General features: G+C 56.2%; 5 protein-coding genes across 5 annotated transcripts in view; 3 read left to right on the top strand and 2 right to left on the bottom strand.

The window, feature by feature from the left end:
• VDAG_07028 (uncharacterized protein) overlaps positions 1–1151 on the bottom strand; it is a gene marked incomplete at both ends in the record, with an annotated part of 4839 nt that extends 3688 nt beyond the window's left edge. Inside the window, 2 exons of the mRNA XM_009655933.1 lie at positions 95–990; positions 1111–1151. Of these exons, the coding sequence (XP_009654228.1) occupies positions 95–990; positions 1111–1151 (937 nt within the window). The remainder of the gene's footprint in view (positions 1–94; positions 991–1110) is intronic.
• A 1318-nt stretch (positions 1152–2469) lies between these two features.
• VDAG_07027 (deoxyhypusine synthase) lies at positions 2470–3679 on the top strand (the record flags this gene model as incomplete). The annotated part of the gene is made up of 3 exons (XM_009655932.1): positions 2470–2685; positions 2757–3536; positions 3587–3679. The coding sequence occupies 3 exons, from the start codon at positions 2470–2472 to the stop codon at positions 3677–3679; spliced, it is 1089 nt and encodes a 362-aa protein (XP_009654227.1).
• A 1212-nt stretch (positions 3680–4891) lies between these two features.
• VDAG_07026 (uncharacterized protein) lies at positions 4892–5799 on the bottom strand (the record flags this gene model as incomplete). The annotated part of the gene is made up of 2 exons (XM_009655931.1): positions 4892–5419; positions 5641–5799. 2 exons carry the CDS (start codon positions 5797–5799, stop codon positions 4892–4894), a joined length of 687 nt encoding a protein of 228 aa, XP_009654226.1.
• A 1706-nt stretch (positions 5800–7505) lies between these two features.
• Positions 7506–9197, top strand: VDAG_07025 (peptidyl-prolyl isomerase CWC27; the record flags this gene model as incomplete). Its single annotated transcript, XM_009655930.1, has 1 exon — positions 7506–9197. Exon 1 carries the CDS (start codon positions 7557–7559, stop codon positions 9195–9197), a length of 1641 nt encoding a protein of 546 aa, XP_009654225.1. The 5' UTR covers positions 7506–7556.
• A 1786-nt stretch (positions 9198–10983) lies between these two features.
• Positions 10984–12321, top strand: part of VDAG_07024 (heat shock factor protein) — a gene marked incomplete at both ends in the record, with an annotated part of 2341 nt that continues 1003 nt past the window's right edge. The window contains 2 exons of the mRNA XM_009655929.1: positions 10984–11423; positions 11479–12229. Coding sequence (XP_009654224.1) covers positions 10984–11423; positions 11479–12229 — 1191 coding nt within the window. The remainder of the gene's footprint in view (positions 11424–11478; positions 12230–12321) is intronic.

Here is a 12321-nt window from a genome sequence, read left to right as displayed (position 1 = left end):
GGAGCGACAGGAGGCGGAGAGACATCCTTGTTGTTGATCGGAGATGGCGCCTGCGATGATTGGCCCCGCTCGAGCTTTGCTCGGAAGAGCTCACGGGGAGGCTCTCGCTCGTCTCGGGGGTCTCGGCGGGCATCAGGATCGGCCCATCGGTCGTTGCGTTCGACGCGGTCGCGTTCGTCTCGTTCGCGACCCCAGCGCCCTTCCTGAGAGCGACTGCGAGGCCCAAACCTATCGCGCTCATCGTAATAGCCGCCGCCTCCTCCTCCTCCTCCTCCTCTGCCACCTCTTCCGCGATCCCAGCCTCGTCCTCGATCGCGCCCTCGGAAGCCTCCACCACGGGGGAAAGGCCCTCCAAAGCCGAATGCTTGGTCGGAATTGGAGGAGCCAGCCGAAGGAGGTCCTCCATCCCTTGATCCACGTCTGGAGCGTTCTGGTTCTACCACAAGACCAGGCTCGCGGTCTCGGAACTCGCGTAGTGGCGGGGGCGGCGATCGGCCTCTGCCTGGCGAGGGTCTCCTTGCGCGAAAGTTTTCTCGGCCGTCGCGCCAATCGCGATCTCGCTCTCTCTCTCGACTCCGGTCGTCTCGGTAGTTGTTGTCTCTGCGGTCACGGAACTCGTCGCGATCCCATCCGCGGTCTCTAAAGTCTCCGTCGCGATCACGACCTCGGTCTCTGCTGCCGTCACGGCCCCATCCTCGGCCGCGTCCTCGACCTCGTCCCCTACCGACGAAGTCGCCAGCGTGTCCACCACCTCGAGGACCAGCTGGTGGGTCAAGCAGGGCTTTCGGGCCGCGAGGTGGTTCGCGGGCTATGTTATCCCGGAACGGCTCGCGGTTGTTCTGGAAAGCTGAAGCAGAGCGCGTCTCGGCTGATGATCGCCTCCTATCACCATCGCTGTACTGGGAACCTCGCTCGTAGCGCTCCGAACGCTCGCCAGGTGATCGAGACCGGCGATCGCCGTCGTATCGTGAATTGTATCTTGTTGGATTCCTAGAAGACGTGTAAGCATTTGGGGGGAAACATGGCACACGGTACTACATTGATACACGTGGCATAGGCCACGGGTCTTTGCAGAGAGACTGAGGCGCGTAAAGAGAACATGAACAGCACCGGCGCTGGGTATCGCATGTCGCGACGGGAATCTTCATCATGGTTTGCCAAGGTACGGGTGGAGGGAATGCTCACATGGCTCCGGGCGGGCTACTGCCCTCGAGACGCCCTTGCTATAAACTTCAACACCATCCGTGATGGCCGTGGATGCAGTCGCGGAAGTGAATGTGGTTGAAATCCGGCGCAGTCTGGGTTTAGGTTTTGGGTGTCGACCACCGGTACGTTTGTCGAGGAACAGCAACAGACGTCGAATCTCCACCTGCGCAAGGGTCGCGCCGTCCGTGATGGGATGCACGTGTACGATACGTCGTTCTCGTGCCTGAATCACAGATCGTCTTCACGATGGGAGTCAAGTCGTGCTTCACGGCGTGCTAAGTTGACTGTGCTCGCCGGGAGGGGTGTTGTGCATTGGCGTGTATGGAGATTTGGATGTTGAAGGATTGAAGGATTGAAGACACTCAGTGGACTGTCTGGCCGGTGCTGGCAGTGGCACGGGCGCCGCAGCGAGAGACTAGGCCTACCTGGGCTCGTGTGTGCTTTCAGATTGATCCAGGCAGGGACCATGGACCAAGGACCAATGGATCGCACCTGGCCACACGATCAGAGAGTGGAGACACCAGCAGTTGGGGCAGCCACCACAAGACTCCCTCCTTCCCCCTTCTTCAGTCCTCAGTCCTCGGTCCTTAGTCCTCGGTCCTCAGTCCTCAGTCCTCAGTCTTCCGTCCTCAGGCCCTCAGTGCAAAAAGGGCAAAGAGCGAAGGGAAGGGCAAAGGGTGAAGGACGCTAACCAGGGGCGCCTAATCGGTCCCCGAAACGAGCTCAGCGGAGCCTCACCTGGTCGCATCCCAGGCTTGTTAGGTTCGGCCAGTCAGGCGGTTATCCCGGCAGTTCAGGGCATTTCAGCCTCCAGGTAAGAGGGGGGGGGGGGGGGCCGCAATTCGAGATTCGATGGTACTTCAGTACATCCAGGTGGCTTGTGCGTCTCCACTTGTTCCCCGAGTCTTGCACGAGTCGCGGATCCGTGCCTGGCAATCTAGGTACCTTCTAGTGGTAGGGTTTTCGGTTCTGCATTCTGCATCGTGCGATCGGTACGTACCTCTTCAAAGTCTGTGCAGTGAGTCTTTCTCAACGTCGACGACTCTTCACATGACGCGACAACTCAAGTAAAAGACACCAGAAGGGCTCTCAATACAGTAGATCCAGATTTGGTTTTCTCTTACACAGATTCCCTGGAATTTTCAACTTCTGTTACTTGAACATTGTGCGTATTGCACCAGCAAAATCAAGTCACCATTACCCGTCAGACAGACAGACAGACCCTGGGACAGACATCGTACCCTGGTCCGGCTGTCCTTCATCATGAACTCGACCGAGAGCAACGCCCCTCCGGCGGCAGCCACAGATGCAGTGCTGGTGGTTTCCGAGGAAATGCCTGAGGGGGCGCAAAAGGTTCAAGAATTGGATTTCGATGATCTAGATGGCGATATCACAGCCGACGATTTGTTGCGCGGCATGCGATACATGGGTTTCCAGGCCACATCTCTCGCAGACGCCATTAGGATCATCAATGGCATGGTAGGATTATCTCATTTTTTTTTCTTGCTCTCTGCCTTTGAGTTCATTCTCGGTCGCTGACGTGGCGACAGAGGGCCTGGAGAGACCCGGAGACGGGCGACAAAACCACCATCTTTCTGGGCTACACCTCGAACCTCATCTCGTCTGGCATGAGAGGCGTCTTCCGTTGGCTCGTCAAGCACAAGCATGTCTCCGCTGTTGTGACGACGGCAGGTGGCGTTGAGGAGGATTTCATCAAGTGTTTGGGCGACACATACATGTCTTCCTTTTCTGAATCAGGCGCGGGACTGCGGAAAAAGGGGCTGAATCGTATTGGAAACCTCGTCGTGCCCAACTCCAACTACCGCGAGTTTGAGGACTGGGTTGTGCCCATTTTCGACAAGATGCTCGAGGAACAGGAAGCCAGCAAAGGGTCCGAGGAAGAAATCAACTGGACCCCGTCCAAGATGATCAACCGCCTCGGCAAGGAGATCAACGATGAGCGATCCGTCTACTACTGGGCCTGGAAGAACGACATTCCCGTCTTCTGCCCTGCGCTGACAGACGGCAGCCTGGGCGACATGCTTTACTTTCACACTTTCAAGACATCCCCCCAGCAGTTGAAATGCGATATTGTGGAGGACATTCGCAAGATCAACACCATTTCGGTCCGCGCCAAGCGCGCTGGCATGATTATCCTCGGCGGCGGCGTCATCAAGCATCACATTGCCAATGCCTGCCTGATGCGCAATGGTGCCGAGTCTGCCGTATACATCAATACCGGCCAGGAGTTTGACGGCAGCGATGCCGGTGCCAGGCCCGACGAGGCTGTTTCCTGGGGCAAGATCAAGGTCGGCGCAGATGCTGTCAAGGTACGAAGATTTTTTGACGTGCCGTGGAAGTCAACTGACAAAACTATCAGGTTTATGCAGATGCCACTCTCGTGTTCCCATTTATTGTGGCGAACACATTTGCCAAAGATAGAAAGGCAACAGATGAGACAAAAAAAAACTAGAGCGGGGAAATCAAAAGACGATAAAGCATCACGAGTTATGAAGCATTGCGCATCCTTATTGACGATTGTCCGTGTCTCCTCGTCGTGTTTCTTGTTTTTATAGTATTCCTTCTTATCTGACTGATTCACCATCTCATATCTCCTATCTTTCCACATCCTCGATGTCATTCCCAACTCAGCAATCGTTTCTGGCTTCGTCGTCGTCCGGTTCCTACACAGCCCCGGCTCCGGCTCTCATTTCGGTCCGAACGCTCTCACCTCCTGCAGGAATCTGACAGGTCGGGCCTCGCCGACCGCTATCCGATCATATGCTGCCCAGGGGGCCGAAGCGTAGCTTACGGAAAACCTGCTTCGCCGCCCGGCTGCAGTCGGCCATCACTGCGTTGAACGTCTTGCGACGGATCAACTCGAAGTGAGCCCCCTTGGGTCTTCTTACCCCCAAGACGACTACTTCTTGTGCATGTTGGGACGCCAGCTGCGTCTAGGTCTTATTCGCATTATCGCGGCGGATGAGGCAGGCACTCATGACCAGCGGCAGGTCGTTGTCGTTGGTGATGGTGCCTCGCCGAATCGTCAACGAAAACTGGCAGCGCGCAGTACGCACTCAAGCCTTCCATTACGACAAGAGGCATACACCAAAAACCTTCAGCGTCGGGGACGTTATAGGACTTTCTACTAAGAACTTCCGGTTCAAAGCAGACCGAAAGCTGGCACCACGGTATATCCGGGTCCGGATTCTAGAACGGGTAAGCGAACAAGCTTACCGCGTAACACTCCCCGAGACCTACTCCAGAATGCACGATGTCTTCCCCGTCTCTTCCCTAGAGCCATAGCACGATCGCCGAATCGACGCCGAACAATCGGCTTACCTCCCTACGTTAGAGGACGAATAGGACGAGTGGGAAGTCGAAGACATCGTATCCCACAAAGAGGACCAAGGGTAAAGGTTCTATTTAGTGAAATGGGCTAGGTGGCTAGTGGAATATAATACCTGGGAACCCGAAGGCCACCTCGAAAATGCAGCGCAAACCTTAAAAAGGTACCAGAAACATCAGAGGCACAGGCACAAGCGATAGGACGAGTGACCGAATTCCCAAACCAACCATTGATAAAGTGCTACATAAGCGAACCCTCGGCGGTCAACTCGTCCACACTCTCGTCACCACTCTCGTCACCACTCTCCTCGTCATCGCTAACAATTTGCACGGTCCTCTAGGGAGTCGACCGAGTTCTCTTTTCCGGGCGGCCAGAGGCCGGAGCCGGAGTGGAGCGCTTGGCCGAACCCTTCGGACCGGCAGGAGCTTTTGGAGCAGGAGTCCTGACCTCCAGTTCAACCTCAGGTTCAGGACTGCCGATAACGCGGCGAAGTTCCTGCTGGGCCTTGCGAAATCGGGCCTCAGCATCGGCAACCCTTTTCTCTTTGGCAGCTAGAATCTTGGCGGCCTTCTCCGCCGCCTTCCTCTCCTCCGCCTCACGCTTCTTGGCAGCCGCGGCCTCCTTCTTGGCAGCGGCGCTCTCTTTGGCACCCACGACGGAGGTCACGGTGACCTCGGTGTTCTTGGAAATGTGAGACGACGACCGGCCGGCGGGGGCGCGGCCCGGGTAGCGTGCGCCTTGGAGGCGCGGGCGGACGGGTTTGTCACCGGCGAGGGCGTCCACCACAAGATCGGCGAGTTTGGAATTGACGGGAATGTCGGGGCGACCGCGAACCGGCTTGGTCTCATCTTCGCCGTTAAGAGGCTGATCGTACGGATCAGAGCCCAGGTTGAAAAGAGCGAGTCGAGCGCGTCGGCTTCCTGACAATGTATGATGTAACCGGGCTGTTGGGCCTCATGAAGGCCTCTTCGCGGAGCTCCTCTGTTATTTTGGGTTTACAGTTCGCTCGGCTGCCCCTAAGGATCGCTACCTGCCTTTAGTCTCACTGCCACTGCCGCGGGGAGCCCATCCGTCGGCCTTTAGACGGGTTCGTCATGCTGGACGGTGTTGGCGGCCTTGTAACTCTCGCTGTTGGGCACGCCCCAGTCGTCTGGTTTGCCGCCGCCCAGGCGGACGACGTCCTCGACGGCCATGGTATTGCCGTCGACTTCTTGCGCTGCTGTGCCCACGTACATGAAGGCCATCTCGACGTCGTGCGACTCCAAGAACTGATTCCTCTAGGCGTCTCCGGCGTGGCGTCCGGTGCCCCATGTAGCGATGGTGGGAGTGAAGGTAGGTGTGGTATTCCCTGCTCATGTTGGAGCAGGCTGGTCAGGTTAGAAGAAGAATACTGTGCATTTGCTGATGCAGCTCAAACGGCGCAGTTGTCCGTGGTACCCGGCCATCCTAACTTCAGCTCGGTTCGTTTATTTCGCTTGTATGTGCTTAGCTTCAAATAGTATTCGTCTGAAGGCTGAGATTGGGCATTGTTGGTTGGGATGGAATGGGCTTTGTGGAAGAAGAGTTATCGAGAGGGACGACGGAGAAGACGGCAGGGCGGGAAAGCACTAGGTCAGCGACTGGACGATAACGCACTTGCCATCCGCGTCAAGAGACAGGATGAAAGGGCTGTCGTTTGATGGCAGTCCCAACAACGCCCTTAGTGATTGACGCCCACTGTTCCCTTTGGTCTCATATTCAACCCCCTCGTCGCACGCCGCCAGTGATCCGAGTCTATCCCATTCTCGGTCCGAAAGCGGTCCCATGTGCCGAAACTCTTCAAGCAGGAACAACGCTGTTGTTTCGATGGCAGATTCATCATCAATCAGATAGAATGCACCGTTGTGAAGAACTTCACAGCAGCTTCTGCAAGCGGCGTTGATGCCAAACACCTGGCCGTCTCGTCCGACAAGGGTATCGATATTGTAGGTCCTGGCACTTTTGCGCCCTATGCACTGAAGCGCCTTCGTGGTCGAGAGCCGGTATAGTCCATCATCTTGACGTTTGTAGAAGATGCAGGGGTTGCTGTAAGGCGATGTCGCAGGCTGGGTGCCCGTCGACATGCTCATCAATATTTCGGCTGCCTCAATGACTGCAGCTTCTGGACTCTCTGCTATCGGGGTGACTGTTTCGGCGCCAGAATCTTGCGTCTCCGTCGCAGATGGTGAAGTCGGCATTGTACCGCAGAGATCGGATGAAGCCTCGGGATCGGTCAAGCATGGACCAAGAGGTATCTCGAATAAGTCAATGACAGCCTAACAAGGTGTTGGAATCAATCGAATGCCATATTCAATAACTATTTCAAGTCTGTGAAACAATGTTCAAAGATATATATGGTTTCTAGCAGTTCTTGCGGAGATAGCACGAGGCAACCAAGGTTAGGCACCTTCCTTTGGCTTTCACGACATGTCGAAGCCTCTTTCCACATCTGCCAGACCTTGGACAGCCTTCGGAACCCTGCTCTAGGCAATCAGTACCAGCTATCAGCGAAAAATCTGTGATTAGCTTTAGGTAAGAAACTGGAATTTTGCGGACCGCATTCTATATTTTTCCCATAAGCGAGTGCGTCGTCGAGTGTGACGTTCGCAATCAAGTGTGTAGTGTCAGGATCAACGAGAGCGAGGTAAAGCAGGGTTTTCCACCTCATAGATAGAAACACGAGGTAAAGCATGGGGCCAAACACCAGTGTCATGAGTACAGTGCCTCTAAGTCTAGGTAGTTTGTCTATCTGGAAGCTTCAGTGACAACGTTGATGATTTTGAGACCATCATGCCCACGTGACTGTATCGATACAATCTCAAAGCGGCGTTTGACGCTTGGGCCACCCGTAGCTGCCTAGGCACAGGCAAGCTCCCAAACAGTGACCGCATTACTGACGAACTCGACCCTCGTTGCGCATACGAACGATTGCCCAGGACCACGCTCCCAAGCCTACAACTGCGCGCGCCCGCAGCTCGACACCATGTCGGCCATATACAACCTCGAGCCACAGCCCACAGCATCCGCGATCCTGCACACGACCCAGGGCGACCTCTCCGTCGAGCTCTGGGCGAAGCAGGCCCCCCTCACATGTCGCAACTTTCTGCAGCTCGCCCTCGACGGCTACTACGACAATACAATCTTCCATCGGCTCATTCCGGGCTTCATTCTCCAGGGCGGCGACCCGACAGGGACTGGCAATGGCGGCGAGTCGATCTACGACGGCGGGGCGTTCAGCGATGAGCTGGACCCTTGGCCGATGGACGAGCGACGAGGCCAGAACGCCGGCCCTACCGGCGTGTGCTTCAAGGACGAGTTCCATTCGAGGCTAAAATTCAACCGTCGAGGCCTCTTAGGCATGGCCAACGAGAGCAAACCGGACACCAATGGCAGCCAGTTCTTCTTCACGCTCGACCAGACGGACGAACTGACGAACAAGAACACGCTGTTTGGGCGCATCATGGGTGACACGATTTACAACCTGGCCAAGATGGGCGAAGGCGAGGTCACGCCCGGCACAGATCGGCCGACCTACCCAGTCAAGATTACAAGTGTGGAGATCCTGGTCAACCCCTTTGAAGACATGGTCAAGCGGTCGCGCGTGGCAGCTCAAGCTCCAAAGACTGTCGTGGTAGAGCGCAAGAAGAAGAGGAAAGGCGGAAAGCAGCTCCTCAGCTTCGGTGACGAGGAAGGCGAAGGCGAGGTCACTCCCGCCTTTAAGAAGCCCAAATTCGACACGAGGATAGTGATGGACCTGGAGGAGGAGGAACCTAAGAAGATGGAGAAGAAGGGCAAGAAGACGGCCGAGTCACAACCTCAGGAGGCTGCCGCGGACCCTAAACCCGTACCGACTACCGAATTACACACGTCAGACGAGGAGGACAAACCACAAGCCAAGAAGGCTGCACCACCACAAAAAAGGCTCCCTGTCAAGATGGAGATTGAATCTTCTCCAGAGCCCGAGGAGAAGCCACAGAAGACAGCATTGGAGAAAGCCAACGAAGAGATCGCCGCGCTCAAGGCATCTATGAAACGGAATTTCCAGACGGAGCAGGCGCCACAGGCGAAAAAGAAGTCAGCACTCGAAAACATGATCCCAGAAACCTCCGTCAGGGGCAGGAAACGAAGGACGGGGGGCACCACGGTTACGCGGGAGGATCAGGCAGCCTTGGACCTGCTGAATGCCTTCAAATCAAAACTCGACCAGGTCCCGGCAGGGAAGGAGACGACGCATAGGCCAAAAGCGGACGAAGCCATTGACGACAAGGTTGCAAAGGGCGGCGATGACGAGGACACTGAACTATGCGATCTTCACTTTATTGTCAATTGCCAGAGCTGCAAAGCCTGGGACAAGGCCGGCCAGGACGAGGAGAGCGACGACGAGGGTTGGATGTCACAGGCCCTCAGTTTCAAGGCGGACAAGTTGGGCAAGGACCTGAGCTACCGCAAAAAGGCCGAGGAGGAGCTCGTGGTGATCGATCCGCGGGCCAAGGCGCGGACCCTTCAGGAGGAGAAGAAGGCCGAAAGGGAAGCTCGGTCGGGCAAGACTGGCAGGGAATGGGATCAGGCAAGAAATGCCAAAATGGCCAAGGCGTCTGCACTGGCGGGCCGAGGGGCCCGATAGGATGGATGGCCGCTGTAGTGATAGTGTTCGTCACCAACACAATGATGATACCCGTGGAGTTGAGGGCTTGAGAGTGCCAACTTCATCTGAGGCCCCACCCAACTTTGAACCAAGAGACTCCACCCTGAAGGGCATTTCTTAAAGCACGGATGACGTCGTGAGGACGGGGGTACTGATGATGATGTTATGACGCTGTGGGCCTTCCCAAGAGATTTTTCCCCCCTGCGTATTTGGTAGGACTGCCACGCTGGCGGGTTCGAGAGAAGCTCAGATGTCTATTGTTGATCGGCTGAGAAAGCCATGTACTTGCTGCCAAAGCTGCAGGCCCTCGTCAATGAGTTGCTGGCGATTGTTTCTGTCTTTTGTTTAGGACAATAAATTATGCAGATATCGAGACTGCTGCTTGCGTAAAGTCCCTAGCCTCAGCGCCCACGGTGGGGTAACGTCTCTCCCAATGCAAATCTCCGCGGCACCCACGGCGAAGGTAGGGATGATGACATGGCTCTCCATTGCATGTCATTGGATGAAATTCACCATGGTCGCCAAGGCCTAGTGGGAGGGACTGACTCTGTCTGGCCTCCGGACGCTTTTTCAATGTCCCGCAGCGGAGGCCACGGGCGGCCACCAGCGCATGGAGCACCTAAACTGACAGTCCCGGTGCCTTTGCCTGCCTTAACCTAGCGGGCGTGCCTTCACCCCATCTCATCACTTCGCCAGCCTGTGTTTCTTCCGGCGGACCAGCACAGCTCCAGTTCCTGGTGCTCATGCCACGTCACGACCGAAACCATCTTCGACAGCCTTGAGTAGTTGACACTCTGTTTCTTTGGCACAGATTCTTCAGCAGTTGGTTGGCCGTCATCTGACCGCTGCCTTGACAGCACTTTCCTGTACGGCACAGGCCTTTATTGGCACCCTGACAGGCGCGACACCAGAAAGCTGCACCGCAGCACCTCACTGCAGCCCACCCACACCCACTCACTTGCTGAGCAGCCATTGACCGCAGAACGGGCTGACCGACATCGTGTCGAGACCCTTCAACCCAGCCAGACTCCAGATCCAGCCATCACGCAGGCCTTTCACCTTCTCGCCGAGACACCGGTCCTTATTCTGGCGCCGACCCCTCCTGGCCCTTAGCTACCATCGCTTGCGACAAGGGCATCTCTTTGCTCGATAAGCATTACGCGACACCACTGTCGCGGATTGCTTTTTGATACAGCAGACATCTCCATCCAAAGCGAAACAACCCGAAGACTCTTCTGCAATTGACGCAGTATTTCAATTTCACAAAAGACTACAGGCAGGCACGTCACATCTGCTCTTTCTACAAACGTGACGCCAGGGAAGCACATAGACGGATTATTTAGACGGAAGGACGTCCATCGACCAAGTGCTGGATCGACCGGAATCTCCCCCACGACTTTCTCCAGAACTTCGGCGACACATCCTGCCCCGCGCGCAACGCATTTTTTTCTTCCCACGACCACGCGACAAGACTAGCAACGAAGAGAAGGTTGTGCTTTCGGCAGGTCGATCATCCTCCGCCCGCAACCCCGCAAGACACCGACGAGGCTCTGAGGCACTCCGCGTACCGCCTGCGCGTCTGCCAGTGAGGCTACAGGCTTCAACCCGGCTGCGCACCAGTACATACGAAATCGCGACGTTTCTGGTCAACCTCATATCGCTTTCCGAAACGTACATAGACAGCTTTATGTACAAATCCATGTCTCCATCGAACCCTCGAAAACGCCCTGCACCTGGTACCGCTCCGTCCATCCCCGTCCCTCCGATGGCGAACCAATTCCCGAGTCCGACGCCCAACGATTTGATGAGGTGGCATAACAGCGCAGATGCCGGCGGCTTTGTCGACGGCACGGCGCAGGGCGTGAACCCGTATGGCATGATGCCCCCGCAGTCGCAGCAGGCGTCGTCGCAGCAATCACAACAACCCTACGGCCAGCATCCGACCCCTAGTCCCAACAATGCTCTCGCACGGCGGCAGATGAACCGGGCGCTGGTTCCCACCGCCCAGCGCGGCAACTTTGACCCCAACGCCGACCCGTGGGCCTATGCGACTGACGACTCCTCTTCGCTTATCCAGCAACCGGGCAATGGTGCCATGAACGAGCAGGATAGTATTGAGGCGCTTGAGGAGGCTGCCCAAAAGGCAAAGCGCGAGTCGCAATCCAAGAGGAAACAAATTCCTCCCTTTGTCCAGAAGCTCAGCAGGTGAGATTTTGTCTCCCCGCCCGTTTCTCTGAACCGTGTCGCTGACTTGAAGCAGTTTTCTCGACGAGGAGAAGAACGTCGATCTGATCAGATGGTCTGACAAGGGCGATTCGTTCATCGTTCTCGATGAGGACGAATTCGCCAAGACGCTGATACCCGAGCTTTTCAAACACAACAATTATGCATCTTTTGTGCGGCAGCTCAACATGTACGGTTTTCACAAACGAGTCGGTCTGTCGGACAACTCGATGCGCGCAAGTGAGCGCAAAAACAAGAGTCCGAGCGAGTACTCAAACCCATACTTTCGACGAGGCCACCCTAATCTGCTGTGGCTGATCAACAAGCCCAAGAATGGCGGAGGCAAGGGCGGCAACAAGAAGGCCAAGGCACCAGAAGGCGAAGTAGAGAGCGAGGAAGAGGTGGGCTTTGACGAGAACTTGCCCCAGGGCCTGAACATCCCGGCTGCCGCGCAAACCACGCGAGCCCTGCCGCAGAGCAACATGCCACTGGAGAAAAAGGAAATGGCCATGATCAGGGAAGAACTGGCCAAGGTTCGCGATCAGCAAAAGATCATCCTCGGTGCCATCAACCGCATACAGCGAGAAAATGGAAACCTATACCAGCAGGCAGCCGTCTTTCAGGAGCAGCACGACCGCCATCAGAACTCGATCAACGCCATCCTCAACTTCCTTGCCAATGTCTTTAGGAAGACGCTGGAAGACCAGAACGGCTCGCAGAACGTCAACGAGCTGCTTGCGAGCATCATCCCTGGGTCTATGAACGGCACGATGCCTCAGGGCAGCGTCGTGACTTGGGGGATTTCGTGCAGGCGCAGACCAACGGCCCGAGCGGCATGGCCGCCCCGAAGCGGCGAGGGGTCTCCTGCCACCAATCCCCA

Source organism: Verticillium dahliae, genomic scaffold, assembly GCF_000150675.1.
Source record: "Verticillium dahliae VdLs.17 supercont1.15 genomic scaffold, whole genome shotgun sequence".
Taxonomy (NCBI): domain Eukaryota; kingdom Fungi; phylum Ascomycota; class Sordariomycetes; order Glomerellales; family Plectosphaerellaceae; genus Verticillium; species Verticillium dahliae.
This window is presented reverse-complemented; position numbering and strand designations above follow the sequence as displayed.